Raw genomic sequence first — 15145 nt, 5'->3', positions numbered from 1 at the left:
ATACAAGTGTTCCAAAGATTCAGTCGAAAGAAAGAATTTGCAGAATCGGGTATCACATTTCATATTCGATTATCATAGCAACATTGAGAGATAGTCTGCCGAGTTGGATATCACATTTCATATTCAATTATCATAGCACTATTTTACTTCTATTGCCTTTTCTCTATTGCTTACTAACGGCGCGATGTAAACGCAAGAGTTAGTCCTTCACCGGGTGAAGAAGCATTGGTGGTAGGCACTCGCCACCCAAGTACTGATGCCATATCCGGGGTGCCTCATTACCTGACCACCAGTAGCTGGACTGCTCCCAAGGCCCAGCCACGTACCCCTGCTTGGTGTAAAGTAGCGATGGATTATGGCCCCCAGCCTTGGAATGCTTGGGCCCCATGTGGATGGCCTGGTCCGGCTTGCGTGCCGCCATGATGTCGTTTGAGTTTGCAAACGCGATGGGATGTGGGATGCTTACGGCTTTCAAGCCGTGCATAAGAGCAAACGTCTCCATAGTTGCCTCGCTCACAAGCCATTGCCCATGTTGACTTTGGGCTTCATGAACCAGCTGAAGCAACAGATGAGAGAACCGAGTCTTGCTGATAAATGCAGCCCGGCGAGGTGTCGACTCGCCATCAGTGAACCCGTATATGCGATCTTCGCAAACCCAGTTTGTGCCGATTGGATCGATCATGGGCATGAAACTGAACAGATCGGCATCCTCCCCAATGCCCCATGCCATGTTCTCGGCCTTGACAGGCGCCTGTGGCCCCTGAGGAGTAAAGTCTGTTGTGTTTACTGCGCCCCAGGTTCCAGAGTCGCCCACTTCTTCGTTGACGGCCGCCGTGAATTTCTCGTTAGATTTATCGTGTAATTCGGGTATGTAAAAGCGCCCATTTCGTTCCCGCAGATTCTCGCGTGGCTCGTTTTGGGCAAAGACGGCAGCCGATGAAAGGATTTCGTATGCGTGGCCGATGAGCCTGAGATGCATTTCCAGTTGCCACACAAAGTCGAATTGTTGAAACTGTTGCGAGAAGATCTGGAGAGCTTGGTACATTTGGTCTTGTGCGCCGTGTTCTTTGATTTTGGGATACCATTCCTTCAGGAAGCGCTCATTGAAAAAAGGGCCATGCCGTAAAAGTCTCCAGGCACTGTTTTCTGGAGCCAGTATGAATATACTGCTTCATCTTCAAGCCTGGCATCCGCATCCTTTACGTTGACGAGAAAGAATGTCTCGAGTTCGCCTTGGGAATATAGTGCTGTCTCTGAGATGAGAGCACGTAGCCAAGAGAGTCTTGTCTCGGTGTAATTGTAATTGTCCCATGTTCGTAAAACGATGGCTGACCTAGGCTTTCAACATATGCCGGTGTGGGGGCCGTCCAGTCGGGCCAAATGCGACAGGCCAGGTTTTCTACGAATGACTGATCGTCAGAGATTAGACTCTCTCCGATGCCGCCATTTCGATATAACCCAAAGCCATGTTAAAGGACGAACGAGAAGAAGATGCTAAGGGTGGCGGCGATGACTGTGCGTCAAGAAACAGTGACGGGAATCATGGCAGGGTGGATAGTTATACAGGTGGTGAGCAGGAAGGAAAGAAGCGTAGATGGAAAAGCGATGTTGGTTGACAATCTTTTGAAACCAACAAGCACTGCACGTCTATGGAGCCTTGCGTTGCCGGTAATTATTGTAATTGGGGTTGCTCCTTATGCCGTGAAAAGAGACACATTGGTGCACCAACACGACAGACTACCTAGTAGGTACAGCGCAGTAATACGTATTGCAGAAACAATACGATGGTACGTGTGGAGTCAAATTATGCTCACGTTATGGTGGGTAATATTGTGTAGCTGAACGGGTCGACAGGGAGTATCGATGAAAGTTCGGGAGAATGATAGACAGGGGTGCGTCACTGGAATTAACTGCGGAGAGGAAAAACCTGAATGTGGGATCCTTGAATTTAGGTTTCATTGGGCAGGAGGAGGGCCACGATAACAGCCCTACCATGGGGACTCAGGGGTGATGCAGTCGCCAAGATCCCCGAGATGAACAACTGCACTGCTGCGTCAATCAAGCGGTCGGTCCGGCTCTACAACCGGTGTTGGTATACACAATCTTAAGCTTCTTTCCTCCGCAGCTTCCGAGGGCCGAGAGCTAGGTGCTTAATATGAAGCATGTTATTAAGCTTAACGAATGGATAGCCCAGGAATATACTAGTAGCATAGGATTATATATCCATGGCCAACAGCACCGGCATTGCTTCACGTCGCTGTGCTGACGAGTTGTGCCGATAACGCAGTCCTGTAAATGGACGCAATATTGAGAGAGCACCGTGTAGACGTCAGGGTAGAGCTTGTCAATACGTGAGCTGATGCAAGAACAAGGTGATCTTTCGCCATTGAAAGAGACAAGGAAGATGTTGCAGACCATGACTGCTGCTGCAATGTTTCAACACGATGTTTCAACACGACTCCAAGGCTTTCCGTAATTGCAAGGCCGTCACATAGATGTGCTAAATTAATATGTGAATGAACAGACTTGAGAACTCTTCTCGTAGTCACCCAAAGGGTATAGCTGGGGCACATCACTAACCTAACCTAGGCGCTTATACTGAATGTAATTGATATAGTTGCGGGCCGTCAACCTCATTGGGTGCATCGAGCATAATAACTGCGAAGCGCTCGTCTGGTTACAGGGAAGAAAATTGCATGTAGACCATTTTTAATTTTATTCTTGATTTTGGATACTAGTCGTATCACTCACTACCTCTCACCTATAGAGGCGTCAGCACCAGGGAGGGCCCAGCGGTCAGTCTAATTATGATCATGCTTCACTAAGATGCATACTTGACACTCACCAATGAAAGGCGCCATTCCAAGATTCCACCAATTGATCTTAAAAAACACGACCCAAGCTGTTTTTATTGTATAAAAATATGTGTGAGGCTTTCAAACAAGATATGGCTACCATTGCAGACTTTGATTATGAGGTGCAAATCAGTTTGGTCGCAAGAAATAATTCAAGTGGGTCGCTCTAATACGCCCAGGCAAAGTTTAGACCGCTTGGCAAAAGGGAAACCGACACCATTGTCGGGTAAACATTTGCTTCTTCCAGGCTTTTAGTAATAAGAAAAAACAATATCGGACGCAAGGAGGCACAAGTCTATCGAGTCGAGCCTTCAGACGGCGCGATGCCGTAGAAAAGAGTAGTCAAAGTCCGCTGGCCAAGCTGGACTCTGGGACGACACGCAGACGGGAGATCTAACAAACCATGCTAACCGTATAAGGCGCGAGGTCCCCTATCGCTTTAGTCATGAGTCCCAACTCTTGGCTGTCCTACCGCCCGCCAAGTATGAACTTATAGTTGTCTTGACCAAGATGCATTCATCATGCTGAGCACCCGGGCGAAAGCAGACCCGATGCTGCAGCTACAGTCTATATGATGAATCAGCACGACTTACAAAGCGACGCGCACGTCTTTTATACCATGTTACCACATCGTTGCTATATCTACCAGTGCGACCGACAACGATTGATCAAGAACATTTAGTACTACTATAACGTCTTGTATCTGAATATACGACTGCACACTACATTTTACCGGCAATGGCTCATGCACTCATCTTTGGCGCTTCTGGGATATCAGGCTGGTCGTTGCTGAACCAAACGAGAGTCTATCCTTCGGCCACTTCCTTTGCCCGCATCACTGGAACCACCAACCGCCCATTGAGCCTGGAGCAGGCCCAGCTACCAAGGGATGATCGCGTGCAGCTTGTCCACGGAGTCGATCTCACAAAGTCTGTGGATCAGGTTGTGCGGTCCCTAAAAGATAAGATTGCCGATGTGCACACCGTGACACACGTGTTCTTCACAGGTAAGTGTCTTTGTACTGATCCATTCTGGGGGTTTGTCATCCTTACTCACTACTCTTGCTTCAAAAGCCTACATTGAGAAGGAGGGCTTCCAGGCGCTCAAGGAGATCAATACACGACTTCTGGATACTGCCGTGCGAGCTATAGATGCAGTCGCACCAGGTTTGCAGTCATTCATTTTGCAAACAGGTGGAAAGGGGTAAGTCAATTGGCATTCAAGTTGAATCGATTCAAAGAGAAAAAAGAAAGAAAGTAACATATTGACCAAGTACTAGTTATGGTCTTGAATTCCCAAAGGAGGTATCAATTCGCCCGCCTCTCACCGAAAGTAGCCCGCGTATCCCTGAGCCGTGGGCCAGTGACATTTTCTACTACTCACAATATGATCGCCTGGCGGAGCTGTCGCGTGGCAAATCTTGGACCTTTACTGAAATCCGGCCCGACGGCATCATTGGCTTCACGCCCGTCACGAACCCAATGAACCTGGCCCAAGGCATTGCGTTGTACCTCGAGATCTACAAGGAGGTCCATGGTGCCGGCGCCAGAATTCCCTTTCCAGGTCAGCAGCACGGCTACCAGTCGACACACACGGATACATTTCAGGATCTCCTATCCCGCATGGAGATCCACGCCGCTCTCAACCCCGACAAGTGCGGCGGCGGTGGCATCTTTAACGTGGCTGACGGCAAGGCAGTGACCTGGCAACAGGTATGGCCCCGCCTCTGTGAGCACTTTGGCCTGGTAGGCACAGGGCCCGACCCGTCCTCGTCGACGCCGCTGCTCGAGTTTGTGGACAAGCACAAGCACGTCTGGAAGACCATTGCCCAGCGACACGGGCTCAAGGAGACCTTGGCCGAGGAACAACATTGGGGGTTCATTGAGTTCATGCTCGTGCAGTTCAATTTTGACAGGCACTATAATCTGCAGCGTTCACGCGAGGTTGGATTCACCGAGGAGATTGACACGGTCGAGGGATACAAGATTGCGTGGGAGCGGATGAGAAAGGCCAAAATGTTGCCCTAGGGCCAAGTAGTCCTTATCATGGACGGCCCACGGCATTAGTTGCGAAGCTTGGAGAGAGCAAAGCGAGAGATGCGCGCCTGGCTACTCGGCCCCGGAAGAAGCTGCGCAAGGAATGGCGGCAGACTACGATGATGACAACGTGAGAACTTGCGATGGACTAGCAAACACTCTGCGAGGGTCAAATGCTGATGGAATTTATTCAAATGCATAAATCTCATATAATTATTTCAGATTTGGTTGGTAGTACAAGGGGTCGGCGGTCCAAGATCAGCTTATTTACAAGGTGCATTCCGCCGCGTCGTATATGACCTTCTTGCTGCTAGAGGAGAACACGACAATACTGACATTAATCACCGCCAGTCAACAGCTGTGTCTCGGATACGTACCAACAAGTTTTAGTAGAGATCGTGATCACGGGGAAGTCAGATTGGAAAGCGGCCAATAGCAATCAATGCATTTCAAGACAGTTGCTCCGCGGTAATAGAAGTCGGGAGCTGGCCGTGGAAAAGTGGGCCCGGATCATAGCCGTCGACTGCCAAGACAATCGATCTTCTAGGCCGGGACTCCGGGGTTGTAGTATACCGGCAGTCTCTGGAAGCATGGATGTTGTGCAATAGAGCATTTACTCACTACTCATGAGCCTTGATTTTGAAACGCCATTGCAAAGATAGTGAAACTCGTATTCTTGTTGGGTGTGTCTTTCTGTCTGTCCACCCATCACGGCCTTTCACATGGATGTTCGCATCGTCGAGGTCGGTCCGCGCGACGGGCTGCAGAACATCTCGACCCTGGTCCCCACGGCCGTGAAATTGGAGCTGATTGCGCGCCTGCACGCCGCCGGCTTGAAGATTATTGAGCTCACGTCGTGCGTATCGCCCAAGTCCATTCCTCAGCTTGCCGACCACGACAAGATTCTCAGCGACGGTGCGGTACAAGCCCTGCTTGGACGACAACAGAATCACGACGACTTGCAGCTCCCAGTGTTGGTGCCTAATCGCAAAGGGCTGGAGACGGCGAGAAAGTATGGCGTTTGCGAGGTTGCCGTGTTTGTGAGCGCGACTGAAGGCTTTAGCCGGGCCAACATTCATTGCAGTGTGGAAGAAGGGATAGGCCGGGCCAAGGAGGTAGCCGATTTGTGCATACCGGCGGGAATCAAGGTTAGAGGGTAAGAAAGAATACGAACCTCCTAGAACTTTGGTTACTCTGGAACAATACGAGCTAATCAACAATGGCAGTTATGTTTCTTGCATCTTTGCAGACCCATTCGATGGAAAGACCTCCGAGGCAGCCGTTCTGGAAGTCGTAGAAAGACTTTTGGATATGGGATGCTACGAGGTCAGTCTCGGCGATACGCTTGGAGTCGGCGTTCCGGGAGATGTAAGGAGATTACTCGGTTATCTGTTTGCCAACGGGGTTCCAGCCGGAAAGCTCGCTGGTCATTTCCACGACACCTACGGCCAGGCTCTGGGAAATGTCTGGGAGGCATTTCAGCAGGGCCTGAGGACATTTGACAGTAGTGTCGCCGGCCTTGGTGGATGTCCATTTGCCCCCGGCGCTCAGGGCAATCTGGCCACCGAGGACCTGGTGTACATGTTTGAGGAGTCTGGCGTGAGCACCGGCGTGGACCTGATCAAGCTAGCCGAGACTGGTCACTGGATATCACAGAAACTTTCAAGACGCCACGACAGCCGGGCTGGGTCGGCAATCATCAAGAAGCGAACAAACACATTACCGCAAAGCACCGCAAAGACATCCAGAGGCTTGCCAAGCACGAATTGGGCAGTTCAAAAAGAAACAGAGGGATTAAAAGTATTGTGCTCTGGTCGTAATCGCAAGATTATCTTGAGCAGGCCTGAAAACGGCAACGCTCTGACGGCATCCATGATTGAACAGCTGACGACCTTTTTTGACCAATCCGCCACTGATGGCTCCATTCGCCGCATCGTCATTACTGCTCAAGGCAAGTTCTTTTGCACTGGTATGGACTTGAGCCAGCAAGGCCCCGTCGCAAAGGATCAATCGGCGAGCGACAATCAGTTCAATCGTCTGACCCGCCTGTTTGAGGCAATTGATCGAGCGCCCCAAGTCACCGTGGCTGCCATCAACGGGCCCGCATTTGGGGGCGGGATCGGTCTGGCATTTGCCTGCGATATTCGCATCGGTGTCTCTGCCGCTGCGCTGACTCTCAGCGAGGTCAAGCTTGGACTGTGTCCAGCAACCATTTCCAAGTATGTCATTAGGGAATGGGGCTTGGCCTTTGCTCGGGAAGCCATGTTGAGTGGCCGCACCATTCCATTATCCGAACTGCGGTCCCTCGGGATTGTAGCGGCCACGTGCGAGTCTACATCTGACTTGGAGAAGCTCATTGATGAGTATTTGCTACGACTGAGGGTTGCGGCGCCGAGAGCCTCTTCATTATGCAAAGACCTCATCAGAGCTAGCCCATTGGGTTTGAGTCCGACTACCCAGCAGGAAGCGATTCGCTCTGCATTCGACGAGATGATGAAACCAGGAGGCGAATCAGAGCATGGATTGAAAGAGTTTAGAGCCGGGAGGAGACATGTCAACTGGGATTCGTACAACCTAGAGTCAAAGTCTAAGCTATAAATATATCCTTCTTCACTATACATCGTCTTGGTGAAACAATCAAATCAATGTTTGTGGGATTACTGCACTGAACCACTGTCTCCATCATGGACTGTCTTGTATTTAGCGGCTGTATGTTTCTGTTAGATCGTTGCGGCCCTTGATTGAGATTTTTTAAGCTAAGCCGTGTTCCAACTCATGTGTTGGTCAAATCAGAATTGACTCGTTCTTTGGGTATTAATTGCCACCAATAAATAATCAAAATTCGAAGAAAACCTTGTAAAATCGTAACCTGAGAAGTAATATTGTATGTTCTAGAGTCTGGGCCGTGGCTTTTCATTCATTTGTCTCAGTCTTTCTCCGATTGCTCTCAAAATGTGCTTTTGATGCTTTCCACTGCCCGTCTTGGGAAAGTCATCACCGACTGCTGGATCACCAATCCAAAAGACCCAGTTGGGAGCCTTGTGCCTGCCTAGTTTCATCCTCACCCATTCTTGAACCTCGTGATGAGCCACCCTGACGCCGGAGCTGGTCGCTCGCAGAAAACAGGCTACAACCTCGCCATACTTTTCGTCTGAAATTCCCACCACACTCGACTCGATGATTCCTGGATGTTCCAGTAATCTCTCCTCGATTTCACCCGGAAATATGTTTTCGCCACCTAGAGCAATTGTCAGTCTCCTTGTTTGAATCACAGTCGGGAAACGTACCTCTGATGATGAGATCCTTGATCCGCCCCGTAATCTCACAGTACCCTTCTTCATCAATAGCGCACTCGTCACCAGTACGCATCCAAGTCACTCCTTGGTCATCATGTACCATGACTTCGCCAGTAGCCTTGGGATTGTCGAGGTATCCCTTCATGAGCGCGTATCCGCTCACGCACATCTCGCCTCGACTACCAATGGGCACTATGCGTCCTTGGGCGTCAACGACCTTTGCGCTCGTGTGTGGCATGACCTTGCCCAGGCCCCTCTGCCGGCGTCGAGGCGGGTCGTCGTGGTCAATCATGAAGCTCACGGGGCTCGTCTCGGTCATGCCGTATGCAACCAGGACCCTCTGCAGGCCCATTTCCGCGTCCAGCCTCTTGAGCAACTGCGGCGACACCATGGAGCCGGCGGCTAGCCCAACTCGCAAAGTTTTATTCTCCATGGTTGACGGCTTGGATTTCAAGACATCAAGCTGCGCCAAGAACATGGTTGGCACGCCGAGCAGACCGGTGCAACCTTCATTGGCGATCGCATCGAGAACGGCATTGGCATCATACGAATCCGAGGGGAACACGATACTGCCTCCGTGGAAGAAGCTATTGAGAAACCCCATGACCAATCCGAAGCAGTGAAAAAGAGGCGGTGGGCAGCAGACAATGTCGAGGCTGGTAAGTCTCATCCGCGATCCCACGAACTGGGCATTGTTGATGATGTTTCTTGTTGACAAATGCGTTAGCTCGCGTACTGGATATTCCAGGAGGATTGACTCACATGTGGCTCAGCATTGCTCCTTTCGGATTGCCAGTTGTGCCTATTTCGCCGGGTGAGTCTGCTATGCGAAGCCCCTTGGAGATGTCTTGACTGTACCTGATGTAAATTGGACGTTCAGCAAATCGTCGGGCTTGACATTCGCTTCGGCGCGCTGCAAGTGAAAAGCAGATGCTTCTGAGCGACGATTCAAAAATTGTTGGTACGACTGAGCCATCACACTAGAGTATGTGCTATTCTCTCCCCAGAGCACCACGTGTCGCGTGGCTGCTGAGCTGTCACTTGCCGCCTGCCTTATTACAGAGTCAGCATGCTCGGACATGTCCCTGGTGCCAATTTTGGCCGCAATGAATAGTAGTCTTGTTGCTATAGTCTGTCAAATCAAAGTTGTACACGAATCGGCCAGAGAGTCTTACATGTTCGTGTCAGCGCGCTGATTAACTCGCTGGGAGTATAGGTATTGTTGAGCACAATGACCGGACATCCTATCCTGCCCGCAGCCAAGAATGCTTCGATATACTCGAAACGGTTTCCCGCCATGATGGCAATCGCATTTCCAGGCCTGATCCCCAGCGACAGCAGAGAGCTGGCCACAGCCTCGCTTCGAGCATCGAGCTCGTAGTATGTCAATCTGCGTCCCTGCCATGGTACAATAATTGCAGTTTTATTTCCATGTTTTGAATTCTGCTCCTTGATCAGAGAGCCCAAAGTGCCCGTCCACAGAGGTGTCGTAGTTGGACCATGAACCAAGGAAAGCGCTGGATTTGCCATTGTGTACACAGAGTCAGGAGTTGATGGATTTCTTGGTAAACGACGCCTAAAACTCTTCCCATTTTTCTCCCCTCTCCCATCTTAACTCTGTCTTTTGTTACCAATATCATTGGTCTTTGTCGTGTTCTCATCGGCTAACCTACAGGTAGCCGGGATATGTGGGCCCGGTCGACGTCCCGGGCCCCGGGCACGCACCGAAGCGGGTGCCAGGCCCCATAGCCGCGGGCAGCCGTGCTGAGTACGCCCAAGGCTCACAATTACTGCCGGTCATGTTCAATGATGGGCCAGCTGCTCGTTTTTCTCAACCAAGTCTTGTTTCGGCCATGCACGCATTTGCACTTTTCAATGATACAAGCCAAACATTGAGAACAATGACAATGACGACGACGACGGCATTTCCCGTGCAGAAATCGGCGCTGGATCTTCGACAGAGCCAGTATGATGAGAATAGACAGAGCTGGTCCGTATTATTGGACAAGTTTGAGCATGCGCTCTCCAAAACGAGCTCCGAAGGCTCTCCAGAAGCAACGGCGAGACACATGGCGAAAGGGCAGCTACTAGGTATGAAGCCACCACGTGCATCATGGATCCAGTCTGTGTTGCTAAGAGACGCGAGATAGTTCGTGACAGAGTCAGCCTTGTGCTGGACCAAGACTCGCCCTTTCTTGAACTCGGAGTCTTCATGGGCTATAACCTCAAGGATTCGTCGCCGTGCGCCAGCCTCATTGGCGGCATTGGCAACGTTTGCGGCCGCCCGGTCATGATATTAGCCCATATTCCAACTCAAAGTGGAGGCGCATGGAATGAAATGACAGGTGAGCAATAGAGCAAAGACACATGATCTCGATTTCAGACGCACGTCACTGTTGACACTGACCCAAGTGATTAAGCAAAATCGCATCACCGAGATTGCGACAGAAAACGGTTTGCCCATTATCGCCTTGGTTCAATCAGTATGTCCATCACGGGGGGAAACAGAACCACCAAATTGTGTCTCTAGCAACATTAACATCTCGACATCATCTAGGCTGGAGTCTTTCTCCCCCAACAATTCCGCGTCTTCCACAAAGGCGGACAAATCTTCCGCGACCTCGCCCTCCGCACCCAAAAAGGGTACAAGTCTTGCGCCGTGGTCTTTGGTTCCTCGACCGCCGGGGGCGCCTACCATCCCGCCCTATCCGACTACACCGTCTTTGTCAAGTCGCAGGCCCAAGTCTTTCTCGGCGGTCCCCCTCTTGTCAAGATGGCCACGGGAGAGATTATTGGCGCTGAAGAGCTGGGGGGTGCCGACGTGCACGCTACCGTTACTGGTCTGGCGGATCAGATTGTTGTCGATGAGTCTGTGGTCCTCTGATATGTTGAGAAATAGTATACTGATTCCGTCAATAGGTTCGAGGCGATAAGAAGCGCCAGAGAATGGGTCGCCACACTGCCTACGAGCAGTCATGTACCGATGGGTGTAACGGCACCGGTACCCCCACGATATCCTGCGTCCGACTTGCTCGCTCTAGTGAACCCAGATATTCGCAAGCCCTTTGACATGAGCGAAGCCTTGTTGAGAATAGTCGACGGCTCGAGACTGCTCAAGTTTAAACCATCATTTGGGCGCAATCTAGTCACGGCTTGGGCACATATCCTCGGTATGAAAGAGTTTCTCCTTGTTTCTGCTGGAAAGAAGTATAGCCGGGACTAACACGGACTTTTTCAGGATTCCAAGTAGGCATCGTGGCCAATCAGACGCCAGTCATTAATGCAGATGAAGCCTCCAAAGGGGCCCAATTCATTCGCATGTGTAACCAGCAGTACGTGTCATCAACCAGAAATTCCTCAAATAGTCCTGCGAGTAGGCACTGACATGGACCTAAATCATGTAGAAATGTCCCCATCATCTTCTTGCACAATGTCACCGGCTTCATGGTGGGGTCCAAGGCCGAGCACGCCGCCATCATCAAGCGCGGGGCGCAAATGGTCTCGGCCGTCAGCTGCTCGACGGTGCCGCACATATCCATCATCGTCGGCGCCTCGTACGGCGCCGGCAACTACGCCATGTGCGGCCGCGCGTACCGGCCGCGCTTCCTCTTTGCCTGGCCCACGGGCCGCTGCAGCGTCATGGGCCCGGACCAGCTCGCCGGCGTCATGGAGACGATCCAGCGCGCCAGCGCCGCGTCGCAGGGGCGCGCCCTCGTCGAGGACGAGCTCCGGCGCAATGTGGCCAAGTTTCGCGACGGCGTCGAGCGCGATAGCGAGTGCTATAGTACCAGTGCCGTGGGCCTGGATGACGGCATCATTGATCCCCGGAATACTCGAGACGTGCTGGGCATGTGCTTAGAAGTAGTCAGTCAAGAGGGTATACAGGGTACTGATAGCCACTCGTCACTTGCTCGAATGTGACAAGATTGTATTTAGCTGATATCCAAGTCAATTTATGATTCGAATGTATTAATGTGAAGATGCTTGCGCAAGAATCTTTTTATGTGGACTTTTAACTCGCAGCCCATAAGTTGTCATCTATTTGGGATTATGCGAGCAGATTCACCTGAGAAAGGCACTTGTTGTTTCACATATGGACAGAAAAAAAAAATGAAATCAAGAGACGAGGATAATTTTAATAAGCATTTTAGTAATTCATTTTCCTTCATGAGCTAGCGACTATTCAAACAGAAACATCTACTTATAGAATCTCACAAAGAACAACACCCTCATCCACCGAATCGCCAATGTCAAAATTAATCTTGAGCTTCCCCTCTCCCTGTACCACGATACTGACCTCCATCTTCATGCTCTCCACCACCATGACATGTTCCCCCTTTTGCACCTGCGCGCCCTCCTCCTTGAGCCTCCGCAGGACCTTGCAGGGCATGGGCGCCCTCACCAGCCGGGAATCCGCCGCCGCCGTTGCCGCTGCCTGGTAGTCTTCCCGGGTGCTCTCGACAAAGGACAGCGCGCTGTAAATGTCGTACCGGGCCCAGGTCCCCAGCGCCGGGACGTGCGCGTAGACGACCTGCGGCGCGCCGCGTTGCGAGCTGGCCGAGTCGTTGCGTCCATACTCGGCGCATAGCACCACGACCTTTTTGACATTATTTACCGAGGCAATGGCCAAGACCGAGGACCAGTGGCCGTGATGGGATTCAGGCAAGGGCTCAATAGTCTCAATGGTGACTCGCTCCGCAACGCTGTTGGTCCATTGACAGGTGCGCATGGCGTTGCTGATTTGGTTATATCTTGTAGTCACCCCCGAGGTAGCCTCCTTGGAGTTTTCTTCGACTGAGTCGACTGCTGGCATCGAAACAGTGTATGTGGTAAAGGTTTGAGGATCTTCAGTCGGTTCCCAAACTCTCAACGAGGCATTCTTCTTGGCATTGGCAGGGTCGACACCGTTGTGAACTGTGACCACAAAGTTGGACGGGCGGTTGATCAAGTCATATCGTTGGTTGCGAAAGCCATTGGCAATGTTGCGAAAGGCGTAGTGACCCTTGGAGGACGCTTGACGTGCACGCATGGCGCGAAGGACAAGACTGGGAATCGATTCGAGAGACGCAAAGGTCGTCTGCCCAGCATTGCCCGTGTATGGATTGGTCAGCAGTGATTCTATATGTCTCGCGATGAAAGACGTGGTGTAAGCTGGGTCACTGCGGAATCCCGGGTGGCGCAGACAGCTCTGGAGAAACAGCTGGTTTGTACGGACGCCGACACATGCCGTGTTAGCCAGAACAGCTAGTGTCTTTGCAATGGCCCGCGCGCGTGTAGGTGCCCAAACAACGATTTTGGCAATCATGGAATCAAAGTGAATCGAGACTTGCGAGCCTGTCTCTATTGCTGTCTCGTAGCGAATGTCACGGCCTGGCCCGAGAATGCCTGGAGCGGGCTGCCAAAGGCGAACGACTCCGTGCTCTGGGAAAAAGTCGTGATGCGGATCCTCTGCACAGAGTCGACACTCTATGGCGTGTCCTTTTTGTGAAATCCGATGCAGCACATCCAGGTCATCGAGGCGCCCGCCCGAGGCCACGTAGACCTGGAGAGCAACCAGATCAATCCCCGTCACCTCCTCAGTAATGGGGTGTTCCACTTGCAGGCGCGCGTTGACCTCGAGAAAGTAGTATTTTTCCTCCTTCACATCCACCACAAACTCGACTGTACCGGCTCCCTCGTAGCCGATGAGTTCCGCAATGCGTATAGCAGTCTGGCTCATGGCCTCACGCATGCTCTGGCTCAGCCACGGACAAGGTGTCTCCTCGACGATCTTCTGATGGCGACGTTGTAACGAGCAGTCGCGGTCCCACAGAGAAATAACGCGTCCATGTCTATCGCCAACGATCTGGAATTCGACATGCTTTCCGGCCTCAATGTATTTCTCAAGGATGGCATCAGCAGACCCAAAACTGCGACTAGCCTCGGACTGCACACGCTGCAATTCGTCGCCCAGCAGAGAAGCATCTCTAACAATGCGCATACCCTTGCCACCACCTCCCGACGATGCCTTGAGCATGACTGGAAACCCAATAGATTCTGCGGCGAGCTTGAGATCCTCCACGTTTTGGCTTGCACCAGAGAAGCCAGGGATCAATGGAACCTCGGGAGCATGCTCCTGAAGATAGACCTTGGAGCTGCGCTTATTACCAAGCGTCATCATCGCCAGAGAGCTGGGTCCTATGAATATGAGACCGGCCTCTCTAACCTTGTCGGCAAAGTCTGGGTTCTCGCTGAGGTAGCCATATCCCGGATGGACAGCGTCGGCACCAGCATGTCGTGCAGCTGACACGAGTAGCTCAATATCGAGGAATGGATTCTTGTCGGCCGTGATGCTTCCAAGGCAAATTGCTTCGTCTGCATCTCTCACGTGTCGAGAGGACTTGTCTCTGTTCAAGATTCAATAAAATGCTACAACAACCTGATAATATGAAGTCACCTACTCTTCGAGGTACACCGCAATTGAAGTCAAATTCAGCTTCCGGCAAGTAGCAATCACCCGGCAGGCAATCTCGCCGCGGTTGGCAATAAAGACTTTCTGAATCAGAGGATGACCATCAGTTCCAGAGCAGGGTTCTGCGACAAACAAGGGTGGCCGCTGTGTGGTCGCCATGGCTGCAGTTGTTGGTGCGGCTGCACAATGAGAAGTGGCTGTCAACCTAGATCAAATTGAAAAGCAAAGTTGAATTTCTGCAACACGGTCAACTCGAGATCTTTCCGATTGACAGATACTGATGAGCAATTGATCTTGGGCTCGGCTTGCCAGCATTTACCAGTGTAAGTTGGCCGTGTCTCGGCAAGGCCCGAGGTGCCTAGCCAGCAGCCGGCTATGGTATACTAACACCAGTCCCGCAACCCACCGGCAGTAGAAGTGGGCCCGGCTCGCATCCGCCCCCCACATTTTCTGTTCGCAATACTGTCCGCGGTTGGCTTCAGCTTCAAGGGAAATGGATCGAGTAGG

General features: G+C 51.6%; 6 protein-coding genes across 6 annotated transcripts; 3 read left to right on the top strand and 3 right to left on the bottom strand.

The window, feature by feature from the left end:
* Window positions 1-199: 199 nt before the first annotated feature.
* PFICI_11101 (uncharacterized protein) lies at window positions 200-1045 on the bottom strand (the record flags this gene model as incomplete). Its single annotated transcript, XM_007839682.1, has 1 exon — window positions 200-1045. One exon carries the CDS (start codon window positions 1043-1045, stop codon window positions 200-202), a length of 846 nt encoding a protein of 281 aa, XP_007837873.1.
* A 2548-nt stretch (window positions 1046-3593) lies between these two features.
* PFICI_11100 (uncharacterized protein) lies at window positions 3594-4882 on the top strand (the record flags this gene model as incomplete). Its single annotated transcript, XM_007839681.1, has 3 exons — window positions 3594-3861; window positions 3929-4058; window positions 4135-4882. The coding sequence occupies 3 exons, from the start codon at window positions 3594-3596 to the stop codon at window positions 4880-4882; spliced, it is 1146 nt and encodes a 381-aa protein (XP_007837872.1).
* Window positions 4883-5613: 731 nt separating this feature from the next.
* On the top strand, window positions 5614-7489 carry PFICI_11099 (uncharacterized protein; the record flags this gene model as incomplete). The annotated part of the gene is made up of 2 exons (XM_007839680.1): window positions 5614-6047; window positions 6118-7489. The coding sequence occupies 2 exons, from the start codon at window positions 5614-5616 to the stop codon at window positions 7487-7489; spliced, it is 1806 nt and encodes a 601-aa protein (XP_007837871.1).
* Window positions 7490-7782: 293 nt separating this feature from the next.
* Window positions 7783-9717, bottom strand: PFICI_11098 (uncharacterized protein; the record flags this gene model as incomplete). The annotated part of the gene is made up of 5 exons (XM_007839679.1): window positions 7783-8129; window positions 8179-8894; window positions 8950-8989; window positions 9046-9312; window positions 9363-9717. 5 exons carry the CDS (start codon window positions 9715-9717, stop codon window positions 7783-7785), a joined length of 1725 nt encoding a protein of 574 aa, XP_007837870.1.
* Window positions 9718-10088: 371 nt separating this feature from the next.
* On the top strand, window positions 10089-12108 carry PFICI_11097 (uncharacterized protein; the record flags this gene model as incomplete). Its single annotated transcript, XM_007839678.1, has 7 exons — window positions 10089-10278; window positions 10338-10532; window positions 10600-10670; window positions 10745-11055; window positions 11107-11357; window positions 11426-11519; window positions 11592-12108. The coding sequence occupies 7 exons, from the start codon at window positions 10089-10091 to the stop codon at window positions 12106-12108; spliced, it is 1629 nt and encodes a 542-aa protein (XP_007837869.1).
* A 280-nt stretch (window positions 12109-12388) lies between these two features.
* On the bottom strand, window positions 12389-14797 carry PFICI_11096 (uncharacterized protein; the record flags this gene model as incomplete). The annotated part of the gene is made up of 2 exons (XM_007839677.1): window positions 12389-14573; window positions 14628-14797. 2 exons carry the CDS (start codon window positions 14795-14797, stop codon window positions 12389-12391), a joined length of 2355 nt encoding a protein of 784 aa, XP_007837868.1.
* Window positions 14798-15145: the final 348 nt, after the last annotated feature.

This window comes from Pestalotiopsis fici, assembly GCF_000516985.1.
Source record: "Pestalotiopsis fici W106-1 unplaced genomic scaffold PFICI_Scf_8, whole genome shotgun sequence".
Classification (NCBI taxonomy): domain Eukaryota; kingdom Fungi; phylum Ascomycota; class Sordariomycetes; order Amphisphaeriales; family Sporocadaceae; genus Pestalotiopsis; species Pestalotiopsis fici.
Note: the sequence above shows the minus strand (reverse complement) of the source record. Positions and strands in the feature narration are given on the sequence as shown.